At 45.4% G+C, this 18,087-nt stretch overlaps 1 protein-coding gene across 2 annotated transcripts in view; it reads right to left on the bottom strand.

The window, feature by feature from the left end:
- MMP16 (matrix metallopeptidase 16) overlaps nucleotides 1–18,087 on the bottom strand; it is a 169,600-nt gene that overhangs the window by 54,885 nt on the left and 96,628 nt on the right. For both annotated transcript variants that reach the window (XM_059673172.1, XM_059673170.1), the window contains exon 4: nucleotides 17,753–18,057. In XM_059673172.1, the coding sequence (XP_059529155.1) occupies nucleotides 17,753–18,057 (305 nt within the window). The remainder of the gene's footprint in view (nucleotides 1–17,752; nucleotides 18,058–18,087) is intronic.

Genomic DNA, 18,087 nt, shown 5'->3' with positions numbered 1-18,087 from the left:
ATGTTGCTGGAATTTGCTGGGATTAGTGGCGGTTCTATAGGAGTATTCTCCTCATATAAAAAGTCTCTTCCCCTCTTCCACTTCATTCTCTCTTTTTGCTCTATTTTTCTTTTCTTTTCTCGCTTTTATTTCCCCCCCTTCTTTTTCCCAATTTCATTTTTTGGTCCCTACTTTTCTTTTCTTTTTTTCTCTTTTATCTTTTTCTCTTCCTTCTTCCTTATCCCCTAATTCTCTTAATTCGGGTGGTCACCTTTATTTGGGGTTATTAATATCGTGAATATATTTGTGTTTAGTGCCTGGTACGTGGTGCCTTGTTGTGTTGTATTCTGTGCCCTTAAATCAACGCAGCAGATCCAAGCAACAGCAGCCTCCTGAGCACCACACCCTCTGCTAAGGAACAGCAGCTGTACGTGAAACCGCCCCCACCAGCCAGAAGAACCACCACAGCTGTGAACAGCACCCACCAGAGGAGCTGCTGCCAACTGAAGAGCAGCTGCTACCGCAACCGCCCGAAGAGCAACCACAGACCAAGGAGTCACTGCCACCCAGGGAGCAGCCACTGAACGACTCAACGTCTAGATATGTCAGTGAGATCAAACATGGGTAGACAAAGAAACCCCCAAAGGAAAGAGAAGGAGGACTCTCCAGAAAAGCAGCTAAGTAATACAGAGGCATGTATCATGTCAGAAAAAGAATTCAGATTAAGGGTCCTAGAGTGCATAAACCGGATGGAGGAAAAAATCAACAACCTCTGCAAGAAGCAAGAAGAAACAGATGAAAAAGTCAATAACATATGGAAGAAGCTAGAAGAAACAGATGAAAAAATCAACAACTTAAGTAAGACCCAAGAAAAAATGAAGAGTAATATAGCTGCAATAAAAAACACCATTGAAAGTATCAACAGTAGACTAGGAGAAGCGGAGGACCGAATTAGTGAATTAGAAGACAAGGAAGCAAAACACACCCAAAATGTACTGCAATTGGAGACAAAAATTAAAAGACAGGTGGAGAGCCTAAGGGAGCTTTGGGACAACATGAAACAAAACAACATACGAATAATAGGGGTACCAGAACAACAGAAAGATGAACAAGGATTAGAAAACCTATTCGAAGAAATAATATCAGAAAACTTCCCTGAGGTGGGGAAGAAAAAAGTCACACAAGCCCAGAGAGTCCCAAACAAGGTGAACCCGAAAAGACCCACACCAAGACACATCATAATCACCATGGCAAATGTTCAGGACAAAGAGAGAATCTTACAAGCTGCAAGAGAGAGACGGAAAGTTACATACAAGGGATCTCCCATTAGATTGTCAAATGATTTCTCAACAGAAACACATCAGGCCAGAAAAGAATGGACGGAAATTTACAAAGTGATGCAAAGCAAAGGACTGAATCCAAGAATACTCTATCCAGCAAGGCTATCATTCAAACTTGAAGGGGAAATAAGAAGCTTCACAGACAAAAAAAGGCTAAGGGAGTTTATCACCACCAAGCCAGCAATGCAAGGAATGCTAAAGGGTCTGGTATAAAAAGAAGAAATAAAAAGCTCAGAAAGAAAACAGCCACACACAAAAAAAAGAAATGTCTACAAACAAGTACCTTTCAATAATAACTTTAAATGTAAACGGACTAAATGCTTCAAACAAAAGACATCGAGTGGCTGAATGGATAAAAAAGCATGACCCATACATCTGCTGTCTACAAGAAACCCACCTCATTAGAAGGGACTCACACAGACTGAAAGTGAAAGGATGGGAAAATATCTTTCAGGCAAATGGAAAGGAAAAGAAAGCTGGGGTAGCAATACTTATATCGGACAAAATAGACCTCAAAGTGAAGGCCATAACAAGAGATAAGGAAGGCCACTTCCTAATACTAAAGGGATCAATACAACAAGAAGATATAACCCTGGTAAACATATATGCACCCAATGCAGGAGCACCCAAATTCATAAAAAAACTCCTGGAAGATATCAAAGGAGAGATCGACAACAATACAATCATAGTAGGGGACTTTAATACACCACTGACAGCACTGGATAAGTCCTATAGACAAACAATCAGCAAAGACACAGCAATCCTAAATGACTCACTAGATCAGATGGACTTAATAGACATCTTCAGAACACTTCACCCCAAAGCCAGGGAATATACGTTCTTCTCAAGTGCTCATGGAACATCTTCATAAATAGACCACATATTGGGTCACAAGCAAAGTATCCCCAAATTCAAGAAGATTGAAATCATAAAAAGCATCTTCGCAGACCATGATGGCATAATATTAGAAATAAACTACAATAAAAACAACCCAAAATACTCAAACACCTGGAAGCTGAATAGCATGCTATTAAATATTGATTGGGTTACCAATGAGATCAAAGAAGAAATTAAAAACATCCTGGAAACTAATGACAATGAAAACACAACAATCCAAAACCTATGGGACACAATGAAAGCAGTCCTGAGAGGGAAGTTTATAGCTCTACAGGCCTATCTCAAAAAACAAGAAAAAATGGTAGTAAATCATCTAACTCTACAACTCAACGATTTAGAAAGAGAGCAACAAGAAAACCCCAGAGTGAGCAGAAGGAAGGAGATAATAAAGATTAGAGCAGAAATAAATGACATAGTGACCAAAAAAACAATACAGAAAATCAATGAAACCAAGAGCTGGTTCTTTGAAAGGATCAACAAGATTGACAAACCTCTAGCCAGACTCACCAAGAAGCAGAGAGAGAGGACCCAAATAAACAAAATCAGAAACGATAGAGGCGAAATAACAACAGACCCCACAGAAATACAAATGATTGTTAAAAAATACTATGGATAGCTCTACTCCAACAAACTAGACAACCTGGAGGAAATGGACAAATTCCTAGAAAAATACAACCTTCCAAAACTCAATCAGGAAGAATCTAAAAATCTCAACAGGCCAATAACTATGGAAGAAATTGAAGCAGTCATCAAAAAGCTTCCAGCAAACAAAAGCCCAGGACCAGACGGCTTCACAGGGGAGTTTTACCAAACATTCAAGGAAGAACTAAAACCTATCCTCCTCAGACTACTACAAAAAAATTCAAGAGGAAGGAACACTTCCAAACTCATTCTATGAAGCCAGCATCACCCTAATACCAAAACCAGGTAAAGACAACACATTGAAAGAGAATTACAGGACAATATCCCTCATGAACATAGATGCCAAAATCCTCAACAAAATCTTAGCAAATCGGATCCAGCAGTACATCAGAAAGATCATACACCATGACCAAGTAGGGTTTATCCCAGGAATACAAGGATGGTACAATATCCGCAAATCAATAAACGTGATACATCACATAAACAAATTGAAAGAAAAAAACCACATGGTCATATCAATTGATGCAGAAAAAGCATTTGACAAAATTCAACACCCATTTTTGATAAAAACTCTCAATAAGGCGGGAGTAGAAGGATCATACCTCAACATAATAAAAGCCATATATGACAGGCCCACAGCCAGCATCATACTCAATGGACAAAAACTAACACCATTTCCCCTAAGAACAGGAGCAAGACAGGGATGACCCCTCTCACCACTCCTGTTCAACATAGTACTTGAAGTGTTAGCCATTGCAATTAGGCAAGAAGAAGAAATAAAAGGCATCCAAATTGGAAAAGAGGAAGTAAAACTGTCCTTATTTGCAGACGACATGATATTATACATACAAAACCCTAGAGACTCAATCAAAAAGCTACTAGACTTAATACATGAATTTGGCAATGTAGCAGGATACAAAATTAACCCCAAGAAATCAGAGGCATTTCTATACACCAATAGTGAACTTTCAGAAAGAGAGATTATAAAAACAATCCCGTTTACCATTGCACCAAAAAAATTAAGCTACCTAGGAATAAACTTAACTAAAGAGGTAAAAGACCTCTACTCAGAAAACTACAGGACGTTGAAAAAAAATATAGAGGAAGATATAAACAGATGGAAGAACATACCGTGTTCATGGATTGGTAGAATCAACATCATCAAAATGTCCATACTACCCAAAGCAATCTATAAATTCAACGCACTTCCCATTAAAATACCAACGGCATACTTCAGAGATCTAGAACGGACTCTCCAAAAATTCATCTGGAATTAAAAAAGACCCCGAATAGCTGCAGCAATCCTGAAAAAGAACAAAGTAGGTGGGATCTCAATACCAGATATCAAGATGTATTACAAAGCCACTGTTCTCAAAACTGCCTGGTACTGGCACAAGAATAGGCATAGATATCAATGGAATAGAATAGAGAGCCCATAAATTGGCCTGAACCAATATGCTCAATTAATATTTGACAAAGGAGGCAAGAACATACAATGGAGCCAAGATAGTCTCTTCAATAAATGGTGTTGGGAAAATTGGACAGATATATGCAAGAATATGAAACTAGACCACCAACTTACACCATACACAAAAATAAACTCAAAATGGATAAAGGACTTAAATGTACGACAGGAAACCATAAAAATTCTAGAAGAATCCAAAGGCAACAAAATCTCAGACATATGCCGAAGCAATTTCTTCACTGATACAGCTCCTAGGACACTTGAAACTAAAGAGAAAATGAACAAATGGGACTACATCAAAATAAAAAGCTTCTGCACAGCAAAAGAAACCATCAACAAAACAACGAGAAAACCCACTGTGTGGGAAAACATATTTGCCAATGTCATATCTGATAAGGGCCTAATCTCCAACATTTACAGGGAACTCATACAACTTAACAAAAGGAAGATAAACAATCCAATCAAAAAATGGGCAAAGGACCTAAATAGACACCTTTCAAAAGAGGACATTCAGAAAGCCAAGAGACATATGAAAACATGCTCAAAGTCACTAATCATCTGAGAGATGCAAATCAAAACAACAATGAGGTACCATCTCACACCTGTCAGACTGGCTATCATCAACAAATCAACAAACGACAAGTGCTGGAGAGGATGTGGAGAGAAAGGAACACTTGTGCACTGCTGGTGGGAATGCAGACTGGTGCAGCCACTATGGAAGACAGTACGGAGTTTCCTCAAAAAACTGAAAATGGAACTCCCATTTGACCCTGTGATCCTACTTCTAGGAATATATCCCAAGAAACCAGAAACACCAATCAGAAAGGATATATGCACCCCTATGTTCATAGCAGCACAATTCACCATAGCTAAGTCTGGAAACAGCCTAAGTGCCCATCAGTAGATGAATGGATTAGAAAACTGTGGTACATCTACACGATGGAATACTATGCTGCTCTAAAAAGGAAGGAACTCCTACCATTTGCAACGGCATGGATGGAACTGGAGAGCATTATGCTAAGTGAAATATGGCAGTCAATGAAGGAAAAATACCACATGATCTCACTCATTCATGGATAATAGAGACCATTATAAACTTTTGAACAATAATAGATACAGAGGCAGAGCTGCCTCAAACAGATTGTCAAACTGCAGCGGGAAGGCCGGGGAGGGTTGGGGGGCAGGAGGTAGGGGGGTAAGAGATCAACCAAAGGACTTGTATGCATGCATATAAGCATAACCAATGGACATAAGACACTGGGGGATAGGGGAGGCTAGGGGACTGTCTAGGATGGGGGGGGGATGGACACATATGTAATACCCTTTTTAATACTTTAAGCAATAATAAATAAATAAATAAATAAATAAATAAAAAGAAAATTTTCTTTTTTAAATAATAGGAATGCTTTTATCTGGCCATGATTTATCCAACATGTTCTGTAATGAAACCTCATTCTTTTAATCCTCACAGAGGGTGTTTCTATTGATTTTGAGAGAGAGAGGAAGGGAGAGAGAGACATCGGGCGGTGGCCTCTGCGTGCACCCTGCCCGGGATAGAGCCCATAACCCAGGTCTGGGCCCTGCCTGGGAATTCACCTCGCACCTTTTTGGTTACAGGACAACGCCCAGCGACGGAGTCCCCTGCCAGGCGAAGTCTTCTTTCTTAACGAGGGAACAGAAATGAACAGGCTGGGTACCCACCTGCCCAGAAGGGAATTCTCACAGGACCCCTTGAGGTGATGGGGTTACCCGCAAACAGCAACCGAAGAAACAAAGGTTGGAGAAAGAACTTGTCGAGCTGGGAAGTGGCACTGCACCTCGGAACCCAGGTCTGTTTGAACCCGAAGCCCCGTTTCTGCGCTGAATATGACCTTCCATGAATTAATACCCGCCACCCCCCAAAACACAGACTTGTCTGGAGTAAGCGTCATCGCCCAAACCGAGGTGGGAGACGTCATGTGGCCGCACGGCACAGGGAGGCACAGGCGCAATGCTGACTCCGAAAGGACGGCACGCCCCCGACCGTTGCTCAGGAGCCTGATTTCCATGAGCTTTCACGACAAGCAGTAAAAGTACCGTCCACGCATGTCCAGCTGGGAACAGAAGCCATCACAAGCAACAAAGGCTCCCGGGAGCCCAGCCACATCAACCCGAGGCACCTGCCGTCGGGTCACCTGGGCGTGTGAAACCTCACCACCACGACACCTCCCTTCCTCGTCCTCCCAGGGACACCTTCCCAGCAGCTCTCCCTTCCCACCTGGCTCACCGCCTGCCCACGGCCACGCTCCTGCAAACCCCTGCCACACAGCTGCAGGCGTGCCCTCCGCTTCCCTTCCGGCCGCTACGGGGCAGTGCCCCCTGGTTGTGGCCCCGCCGCCTCGCTCAGTGACTGTCAGGAAGAAGGAGTTGAACAGGAGTGGCCCCTTTGTCCCCGCCCATCACTTCCTGTGCAGGCACTTATCAGGGACCGATTGGCAGAAGCACCCAGACCTTCCACAGCCTTCCCCTGGCTGTGCCACTCTGCCTCCTGGCTTCCTAGCAGTCGGCTGCTCCTACACAACCCACCTCCAGCCATGTAGGCAGGCATCTGCACGTTCCCCCAAGTCACTCACCCACCCTCAATTTTCAAAAAGTAGGAAATGAAAGATTTTCTGTGTAAGAGTGAGTGTCAACACTTGAAAGCCCTAAAATATGCTGTTTTATAGCTGCTTTTTGTAAAAAACTTCAAGAACGACATTCTAGTTATTCACTGCTACCAGGGCTGAGTGAGGTGTCTCCTCTGAGGCCGGTGTGTGCCTCTGGGAGGCCTGAGGCCAGAGTGCCCTCCAGAGAGGCTCACTGGCAAACTCGTGCTGGTGACTGGAGAAGTCCCTCCTCCTGGCTCTCCATACGGCCTAGGCTTCTACAGAACAGAGTGATGGGGCTCTGAGGCAAATATCTTGAGGAGGAAAGATGGAGAGAGAGAGAGAGAGAGAGAGAGAGAGAGAGAGAGAGAGAGAGAGAGAGAGAGAGAGAGATCCAATCGTGAGTTCTTTGCATGACCCAACAGCACCACCACATTCTACTCATTAGAGACGATTAATTCAGTGCCCCACAGCCACTAGAAAGGAATCACACAGCTACAAAGGGACAGTGTCTGAGTGGTGTGTGGACACATGTTAAAAGCACCGATGCGGACACGTGCCTTAGTTGAACTCAAACTGTAATTTATTCAATTATGGAAACCAGGAAGATAAAATTAATCTGGTTGCCACTGTTGCTGTGAATATAATTCCACTAACTTGATTTTTATGGTAAGATACTGAAATTAGTTAATTTACACTAATAAAAGACAAAGATGCTAATTGACCATACCTTTGCTACGCCCTAAGCCATGCCCACCAGCCAATCAGAGCGACTATATGCAAATTAACCCAACCAAGATGGGGGCTGGCAGCCATGGAGCTGGAGCAAGCAGGAGGCTTGGTTGCCCAGGCAATGGAGGAAGCCAAGCTTCCCACCAGCCCTGAGCCGGCTGAGGCCTCTGCTCATGGCAACAATGTTTCAATTATAGAAGACAAATAAATCCCAGATACCTGCTTCCAGCCAGCCTCCACTGGGAGCTCGGGTGGCTGGGGGTTATGGCCAGCCTGCAAACAGCCATCAGCCCCTCACCCTGGCTGGCCACACCCTCATGGGGTGAGGTTCCCTGCTGGGGGGCTTTCCAGCCTGAAAACTGCCATCAGCCACTCACCCAGACTGGCCAGGCACCCCAGGAGGACCCCACAACCCTGAAGGAGCTGTGGCCAGACTGCAAACAGCCATCATCCCCTCACCCAGACTGACCAGGCACTCCAACAGGACCACCCCCCACCCTGAAAGGGGTGTGGCCAGTCTGAAAACAGCCCTCGGCCCCTCACCCAGGCTGGCCAGGCACTCCTATATAATAAAAAGGTAATATGCAAATTGACCCTAACAGCAGAATGACTGGGAATGACTGGTGACTATGACACACACTGACCACCAGGGAGCAGACGCTCAATGCAGAAGCTGCCCCTGGTTGTCAGTGAGCTCCCACAGGGGGACCTCTGCTCAGCCATAAGCCATGCTAACAGCTGCCAGTACAGCGGTGATGGTGGGAGCCTCTCCTGCCTCCTCAGCAGCGCTAAGGATGTCCGACTGCAGCTTAGGCCTGCTTCCCTGCTGGCAAGTGGACATCCCCCAAGGGCTCCCGGGCTGCCAGAGGGATGTCTGACTGCCAGTTTAGGCCCGATCCCCCGGGGAGTGGGCCTAAGCCAGCAGGTGGTCATCCCCCAAGGGGTCCCAGACTGTGAGAGGGCACAGGCCAGGCTGAAGGGCCCCCCGAAGTGCACAAATTTTTGTGCACTGGGCCTCTAGTCTATATATATATATATATATATATATATATATGCCTAAATGACCATTACGACCAAATGACTGAAACGACCGGAATGACCAGTCAACCAGTCACTCTGACGCACACTGACCACCAGGGGGCAGACTCTCAATGCAGGTGCTGCCCCTTAGTGGTCAGTGCCCTCCCACAGTCAACTTCCCACGGCCAGCCAACATCCCCCAGTCTCTCCTCCCTCCCCCCAGCTGGGAAACCTCCCACAGTCCCTCCTCCTATCCAGAAGGCCCCATCCAGCAGCTGGCAGGCCATGCGGCTGGCAGGCCCTGATCGGGACTGGGCGAGACAGCCCTGATAGGCCCTGATCACCAGCCAGGCCTAGGGAATTTCATGCGCTGGGACTTTAGTATCTATATATATAAAATCCAAGCGACCGAAATGATAGAATGAGTGGAACGACTGTAACAACCAGAACAACCAGTTGCTATGATGTGCACTGCGGCAGCCAACTGGCCCGATCGGGGCCCCGATTAGCACCCCGTAACCACCTACAGCCCCTCCCCCTGGCCAGTCAGGCCCCTGGATCGGCCCCCCTCTCTGATTGGGGGTGGGGCTAGCTGGCCAACCGCCCAAGGCCCCTCACCCCTAGTGGCCTGGCCCTATTGGCCCCTGTCAGGGCAGGCCAGCTATACCCCACCTGTGCATGAATTTGTGCACCAGTCCTCTAGTTTTATATATTCTTCAAAAGGCTTAATAACCTTACTGAGTGCATTTCCTAACATTTTGATGAGAAGGCACTGCTGCCTGCAAGAACTCAGAAAACCAATTATTTCACATCAAAAACTTTGAAGAAGAAAAGGGATAAAATGCTGCCTGCTAAACCACATTCAGTGTTTGAATAAATTAAAGAACACATTTGCATACTTTAATAGGGAAATTTTTAAACTCTGAAAAGACAAAAGAGTGGATATACCATTTGAAAAGTCATCAAAGTTAAATATCTCATAGCCTGGCTAGAGGGGCCTGGGCCTGGGCGAGGCTTTAGAGCCAGGGGGCCGCCCCAGCAGAGCTCACCAGCCGGGCGGCTAGTGGTGAGGTCCCGAGTCCTGCCCCCAATGAGCGTGTCCTCGTGTGTACACAGGCTGACCATCTCCATAGTCGCTTTAACATTCCCCTCTTCCTATGTCACTTGGCCAAAATTATACTTTCCCTTCAATTCTTAATTCAGATGCCTTTTTTTTTTGCATGAAAACTTCCTGACAGGTAAAATTCGATTAAGATCAAATAGTATTCTGGGCTTCCATACTCTTTGCAAGACCCATTTCTGATGATGGATCCTAGTTATGTGCTATTTGATACATGGAAGACAACATTACTAGCATCTATGCAAATTATGAAGCATGATACTAACATAGTCCTAAAAACCACCTCCCTTTGGGAGCCCCGCCATCCCCTGCCCCATCTCCTGGTACGTTGGTCCCTATCCCGTGCCCCACCTCCTGCGGCTGGTCATCCCCCAGCAGCTGTGGCATTCCCCCTTGCTGTGAGAGGGCATTTCCACACCTGTATCTTTAATTGCCCTTGTTTTTGAACCTCAAAACAAATGGAATCACAGTATATGTCTTGTCTCCTGTAACTTTCCTTATTCCCTCATCTTTCTCTCAGAGCTGTCTATGTTGTTGCTGGTAGCAGTCATGACACATTTTCCTGCCATTCGGCGTTCCACATGTTCCTGTAAACTATAGGTATATATTAACCTCCTAACACAGACCTGTGGGTGGTTCTGCTTCCTTTGCTGTTGGAAACAATGCTGGTGTGAAAAGACTCTGCTGGTGAACGAGGGCACGACTCTGGTCAGACGACCAGCGCATCAGAAATGAAACCCGTGAATCCTGGGCTCTGTCCCTCATCCCCCAGGGCACACACGTGCTAGACAGTGGGATTTTGTTTTTATTGATTTAGGAACTTTGCTTTGGAACTGGCCCATTCAGTCTGTTTACATTCATGGAGGTTAATGATCTGTTTGGAATTTTAAAATTATTTTATTCTAATCTTTTTAATTTGTTCTGTTTTATACCATTATTTTTCTTTTCTTGACATTTTAAATGTATACTCTCCTTAAAACGTATTTTTTATTGGTTATCCTTAAAGATTGACTATGTCCACTTGAAAACATGTAAGATTTATTCCTTACCCTTACTATTAAACAATATAAGACTTTTAGAATAATGTAATGCTGTCCATTCCTTCCCTGGTTTACCTGCTATTACTATAAAAGGAACTTCTGTCTCTTTTTAACTGCACAGATTATACATTATTATCTTACTAGAGGCCTGGTGCACAAATTCATGCACCAGTGGGGTCCCTCGGCCTGGCCTGGGGGATCAGGCCGAAACCGGCTCTCCAACATTCCCTGAGGGGTCCTGGATTGCAAGAGGGCACAGGCCAGGCTGAGGAATCCCACCAGTGCACAATTGGGGCCAGGGAGGGGTGCGGGAGGTTGGCCAGCTAGGGAGGGCTCCAGGGTGTGTCCGCCCCACCTCACTCAGTCCCAATTGGCAGGACCCCAGCAGCAAGCCAACCTACTGGTCAGAGCGTTTGCCCCCTGGTGGTCAGTGCACGTCATAGTGAGTGGTTGAGTGGCCTTAGAATATCATTAACATATTACGCTTTGATTGGTTGAATGAATGACTGGATGACCAGACACTTAGCATATTCGGCTTTTATTATATAGGATAGATAGAACATTCATTAATTTCTTTGATCAAAATTCTTCGTTTCATCGAAGATTCTTCTTACAGGCTCCTTCTCATCCTGTACTACTTGTCTTAGAAAGCCTCTTTCTTATACATGTTAAACGAATGGTCAGTGTTCTCATTTTTTATTCTTTTTATCCTAATCCTTGAACAACAGTTTTGTCTGGTAATTCTAGTTTTCTCTTAGCATTTCAAAATATTGCACTGCCTTCTGGCTTCTGTGTTGTTTGGTAGTTTCCTGTGTGGCTGTAGGTGAAAGGTCATCCTTGATTTTTATCTTTCCTTATCTGTCTTACCTGCCAGCTCACCCATTCACCATTCACCCATTCACCATTCACAGAGTCCCCAGGAGTCAGAGCCAACTCAGGGGCACATGACAACTGGCATGTGTTAATATTTATTCATGAATCTGATTGCATTAATTAATTTTACAATGAATGCAGTGACTCTTTTGAACTGCATACTACTGGTCTGAATTTAGAACGAGGCATTTTTGCTCTTCTGTGGTGGCTTATCTCTGTCACTTTAATTTTTCCACCCTCCCCGCCTTCGGGAGAACCCGTAATCACAAGCTGGATTGATCCCCGCGCCTTCTGTACGTAGTCCTGAACCTCATGTCATTTTACCTTCCCGTGCTCTCCTGGAAACGCTTGCCCAGCTCTCCTTCCACATGACAGGCTCTGGTTTTGGAGTATAACAGGCTTTCTTTTCCTGCTCCCAGCAAGCCCTTATGGGCATTCTGAGTTGTTTCCAATATTGTTTTCTTGGTTCACTTGAGAAAATATTTCAGCGATACATTTTTCTCCTAAAAATGGAAGCACTATTCCACTTCCCTGATTCTTTAGGTCTGTGTAATGGCTTCATTGCTGTTGTTGTGCTAACTAGGGAAACCTGGGCAAGTCACCAAACTTCTGGTGCCTCAATTTCCTTGCAAAATGAAAGTAATTGCACTTCCTATTTTATAAGTCTGTTGTGAGTAATGCGTGAGTTAAATACCTAAAATGAATTCACAGAGCACCGGGGACATACCGAAAGCCCCATTACCTCTGGGTCCTCATGTTATTTGCATTTTACTGTTTTCTCCTTTCACAGCTTCGAATGAGAGACGACAGCCAGTAGAGAGGCTCTGTCATTGTCTCTGGACTTGCCTCCTTTTCTCCTGCATTTGGTCAAATGGCCTTTCAATGAAAAAGGTGGAGAGTGGGCTGAGGGCCAGGCCCACAGGACACACCGCAGGGCTCACAGCTCTCCAGGCTCAACTGCTGGCAGCTGCAGTCCACGGGGGCTGCATGGGCTGTTCCTGCTCCTGGGGACAGCTCACCAGCTGGGGAGGAGGGACACTGTGGCCACTTAAAGTTTCAGCCCTGGCTGGTGGCTCAGCCAGTTAGAACAGCATCCTGTGCACCAAAAGGTTGCCAGCCTATCCCTGGTTATTTATGCAATCAACCAATGAGTGCATGAATAAGTGGAACAAAAAACCTCTCTCTCTCTCTCTCTCTCTCTCTCTCTCTCTCTCTCTCTCTCTCGTTCCAGCGGGGCCCCTGCAGGCGGGCTGATGCCCCACATTGGCCAGGGTCAATCTTCTTTATTCCGTCTCCTAATTCAAATGCGAATCTCTCCCAGACACCCACACAGACACAGCCAGAGGTATTTACCGGGAACCTGGGCGTCCCTTAGCCCAGCCCAGTTACGAGTAAACGTAACCATCACATGATCACGTGGAGGCAGATTTACGTGCTTGACATCCCAGAGGAAATCCAGATCAACGTTTCTCTTTTCCTGGTGTTTAAACAGACACCATCAGAGCACTCATTGGCAGGGACTTTTCTGACAATAAACACAGCCAAAGGCATGCCTTCTTCCTGTCACTAGAACTGCAACACAGTCAACTCAGATCTGCCTCCAGACACTTCTTGGTCGCAGTTCTCTGCCATGTCCACAGGGAGCCTTCTGCTGAGAATTACCCATTTGAGATCCCAGGACGGGGACAGACACCTGTCTGATTAGGAAGAGGCTTTGTGACAAGCCTGTTTACATGGATAGCGCCCTTTAAACTTCATACCGTCGCCAAGGAAACAATAGATAATGACTCGCAGAAGGAATCTTCACATTTCGCCAGAGGTAAAATTTCCATCTCGCATTCAGGCAATGGATACTTTTCAAAAACCACATCACAGTAGCATTTCCCACTGGGAATTACTGTGCATGCTTTGCTTAGCCACTCCATAACAGATTTTTTAAAAACTCTTTTAGAAAAGGCATTTTTAGTAGGTGTGTGTGTGTTTATTTGTTTAATGTAACGATTGCATAATGTACTTAATCTTAACGGGCTTTAGGTTGGGTTTTCAAAAGGTATCACGAGTTTGAGCAAATTGATGGTAAGGCGGATAACAATGAATGAAGAGCTACTGGCAGCTTAAGACACTGTTTATCTCATTTGAGGTTGATGGGATTCAAATTGCTTTCTTAGCTGAGCAATATGCGGTGGAAAAGGAGCCGCACTTAGGCGGCTCTCCATTTGCATTTCTGCTAAATTACTCTGCTCTGCTTTCTAAGACAAGTGACTAGGGCCTTGGCCGGCAAACTGAGGCTCGCGAGCCACATGCGGCTCTTTGGCCCCTTGAGTGTGGCTCTTCCTAAGCCTTCCTAACCCTAATTAAGTTAATAACAATGTACCTGCCTATATAGTTTAAGTTTAAAAAATTTGGCTCTCAAAAAAAATTTCAATCATTGTACTGTTGATATTTGGCTCCGTTGACTAATGAGTTTGCCGACCACTGGACTAGGAGAGAAAACTATGTTCCCGGGAAGTAAGCCAGGAGCACGGGGACTAGACGAAGGATGTTTATCAGTGAAGACGTCAGAAGCGCGCCTCCCGTTTTCCTGATACAAAGGCAATCAGAGTTGGGATCAGCGCAGACAGACACTGATGCTCCCCATGCTCACCAGCTCCCACAGGAGCCAGAGGCAGCCCTGAGATAAACAATCCACACTCCCCAGACCCACCCCTCCTGCCCTGCTGCTGTCAGGGGAAGGTTGGAATTTCAATTAGCATCAATCTCCATGTGATACATCTTGAACAGTCAGTTAACTGCTTCCTAATCCCTACAATGTGAAACACTATTGTTTTGCAAAGGCATTTCCTTTAAACTCACAGGGAAAAAATTCCTATTTGACCAGTGAAACAATATTTTTCTCCAAATCAAACACTAAATATTAAATAATTGCTTTGTTTAGGATTTTAATAATAGGCCTATTTACAAAAATTGTTATACTTGGACAGTATAAGTTCAGAGGCAATTGAATGTGTCCACGTAGAATCTGAGTCAACAGCCCACTGGCTGCACTGGACACCTCACTAGTGTTTTGGAATTCTTTCCCACATGTGTATTCCTTGGAAAACTTCTTACATCATACAAAGCACATACCATGAGCACTGGTAACACGGATCCCACTCAACTCGGTGCCAACATTCCCATTTCCTATGTCATCTCAAATGTCCCCATAGATTTTTTTCTTAAAACTTCCTTTTTCCAAAAATATTGGCTGATGCCTAAGAAAACTGCTGAGAAAGGATACACCTAGAGGATTTCTGCAGATTTCTTATTTCAGTATTTCAGAAGAACATATGGGTATTTGATAGGTACCATCTCTTTCAGAGAAGATTTTAAAAATAATTTTAAATTTATGAGGCCACAAAGCACAATTAACACAGCTTCAGAGATATAAATGCAAAGTAGCGTCTTAGGTCTGGTACCGTTACGACCAAGGGGTCATTAATAACAGGAAAGAAGCAAGGGAAGGCCAGATGTTAGAGGCATGTCACTTGGGCAGCTGCATCGGAAAGCTACACCTTTACACTCCCCGGGGTCCAACAAGAGGAAGGTGGACTCATGCCCAGTAAAGCTGGGTGGCTGGGGAAGGTACCTGACTGTCCACCACACCTGGGGACAGAGGCGGTTGGCCAGTCTGGGCACAGCACGGCAAGTGCTCGGAAATCTGGGACATGGAATCCCCTGAACAAAGGAATTCGATCTCTCGTGCTTAAAAGATCAGACAGAGGCCTAAAACCAGGACTACAGGCTTTATTAGAGGAGAAGCACCTGCTGGGCTGTCTCGAAAGGGGAGGACAGCAGCACCTGCAGGGGTGGGCACGCCTTCTGAGGGGCGGAATGGGAAGGGGTGGGGGCTCAGTGTACTCGGCGCACGCTGATTGGTGGCTTAATGTATGGTCCATATAGGACAAGGGCTTAGGGTATTTGGCAGGTGTGGATTGGTGGTCCAATGTATAGTCCATATAAGGTACATGGTTAGTCACTCAGGTATTTCCGGGCTGCAGCGTCATACTCCGCCCACCAGTTGGGGGGAAGGGAGGATCTATGAGTGCTTTTGAGGCCCGTGGGACTCTTGCTGCTGGGGGAGGGCCCTCCTGCACTCTCCCGTGTGGCCCGGGGCCATGTGGCCCCCACACAGTGGACCAATGACGGACTAGCCAGACGCTGACGGGATCCAGCTCAACCTGAAGGGAACCTGGGCGCTGGCGGGACCGCAGCCCCAGCTACGCTTCCTCCGGGACTGGATGGAGAGAAACGGGACTTTGGAAGCTCAGGGATGTAATTCCACAAAAATAAAGCTTTCACCCACACCTGGTCCTCCGGTGGGTCTCTGGAAATGTTATCCCAGCGGCACCCCAAGAACACCACATCCACCGCTAACAGCTTCTTTATTGGAATGAAGCACGATTTTCTCTGTTCAGAATTTCTGAAGAAAGTCTCTCCCCGGGAGGCACATGCAGTTTTGACTGTCTCCGCAACATTCTGATGGAACTGCTGTTTTCCTCAGACAGTTAGATGCAAACATTCCTTCCAGTCTTTAAAATAATTTTAACAATTGAAGACATCTGAACCAGTTCATTAGCATGCCTGTGGGGTTTTGATAAAAATAAAGTAAGCCCAGTTTATTTTACACGACTAATGCATCAGGCCGGCTCCCGTTGGGGGCTGCATTGCTAGCTGCTCAGAAAGAGGTCGCACAGGCCCACAGAGCATGCCCCAGCCCGGACTCAGGAGCAGAGCGCCAGCGCCCAGGCAGGCTCCTGGGCCGGCGCCAGAGAACGGGATCAAACACAGGGCAGTCTGAGCCCGAAGTTCCTGCTTTTCATTCCGCCGTGGAGTTTCCCACCATCTGCGTCTAGTCTCCAACCAGTTCTTAACAACAAAACCATCATTTAATATTATAGCCAATACTCCTACTGACAATAATTCAAAACAATCTTGTGTAATACTAGATATTTTGGGGGTAAAACATGAGTAGTTATTGCATTTTCTTTCTTTGGAATCTGATGTGATTTTAAGTTTAACTCGACCTAACCCATCCTGTAGTCCTACACGGTGTTTGACTGCTGCATGTTCTAAAATCTCATGGGCAGTGTCCAGCTAACGAAACCTCATGAACCAACACCGCTTGACGTGATGGCTGGGCTTCCCTCATCAGAGAGAGTGAGAGTGCTATGAGCTGGTTAGTTGTTATGAAAACGAGCACACTTGTATGTTCAGCAGCACTCTCCTATGTGGGGAGAAGAAAATATGTCATTCTTGTTTGCAGGGGCTGGAGAGAGGCTGCTTTGGAACCTTGTAACCCCAGGATCTTCAAATTCCGTGACTGTGTTTTAAACATAAAACAGAAGATGGATTGTTGTCTGGGAAGAAACCATGCTTCTTATTTCAAGTAACTGCTCCTTTTGCACTGAGGACTTTAGTTTCACATTATTTTTGCATATCGACTAATTATAAGATTAGAAAACTGATAGATGTGTCAAAACACATTAGCGAGAAAGTGGTTTTTCATAAAAATAAAGAAGGATATAATACAAAATAATAACTTTTGTAGTTGTATTAAATTGGGAGACAAAAGGAAATGGGTAAGAGAAGAAAGGGGCAAGATTCACAGAGTAGAATGGTGAAGATTGAAAAGAAAGTAACAGGAAGGAGCCACACAACAAATGTCAATCAGGGTGCAGTGTCGAGTGGAAACACTGGAACGGAGTGTGGGAAGCGAGGCTGCGTAACACGCACCCAGACTTCAGTACTAAGTGACACGGCACAAAACCAGGCCTCTCATCTCCCATCGAAAGACCGCATGAAAGACCACCATGACCTAGAGGCCCATAAAAATTCTTATTGCAAAGGTTATGAAAAGCCTCACGTGTTGTTTCATAATTTTAAAAACAAATGTAGAGTCAGTACCGTAAGTCTGAGAATTACTTGGCGTCCAGAACCAAACATAAGACAGGTGTTTGCTATGAAAAGAACCACATGCTTACCGTCGTGATTCGGATTTCCCAGTGTCCACGGCTCGTCGGAGTCAAAATGAGTGTCTCCCCCGATTCCTGGTCCCGGGAAGTAGGCATGTGCCAAAAACCCTCCCTCTCCATCGAAGGGAGAGCTGTCTCCATGGAAACCAGATGCAAAAATGATGGTTATATCCACGTCTCGCTTGCCGTTTTCTAACTCACTGTAGGGCACTTCTTCGAATGTCAGGGGAGTCACGTTCTGCCACACGTCGAAGGCACGGCGGATAGCTCTGCGTGTCTCAGGGTCCCCCACTTTCGGAGTTACGTTCTTTATACTGAAATTTAGAGAAAAGAATAAGGCGCAT

This window comes from Myotis daubentonii, chromosome 17 (assembly GCF_963259705.1).
Source record: "Myotis daubentonii chromosome 17, mMyoDau2.1, whole genome shotgun sequence".
NCBI classification, from domain to species: Eukaryota; Metazoa; Chordata; class Mammalia; order Chiroptera; family Vespertilionidae; genus Myotis; species Myotis daubentonii.
The sequence above is the reverse complement of the archived record's forward strand: the minus strand, read 5'-3'. Positions and strand labels throughout refer to the sequence as shown.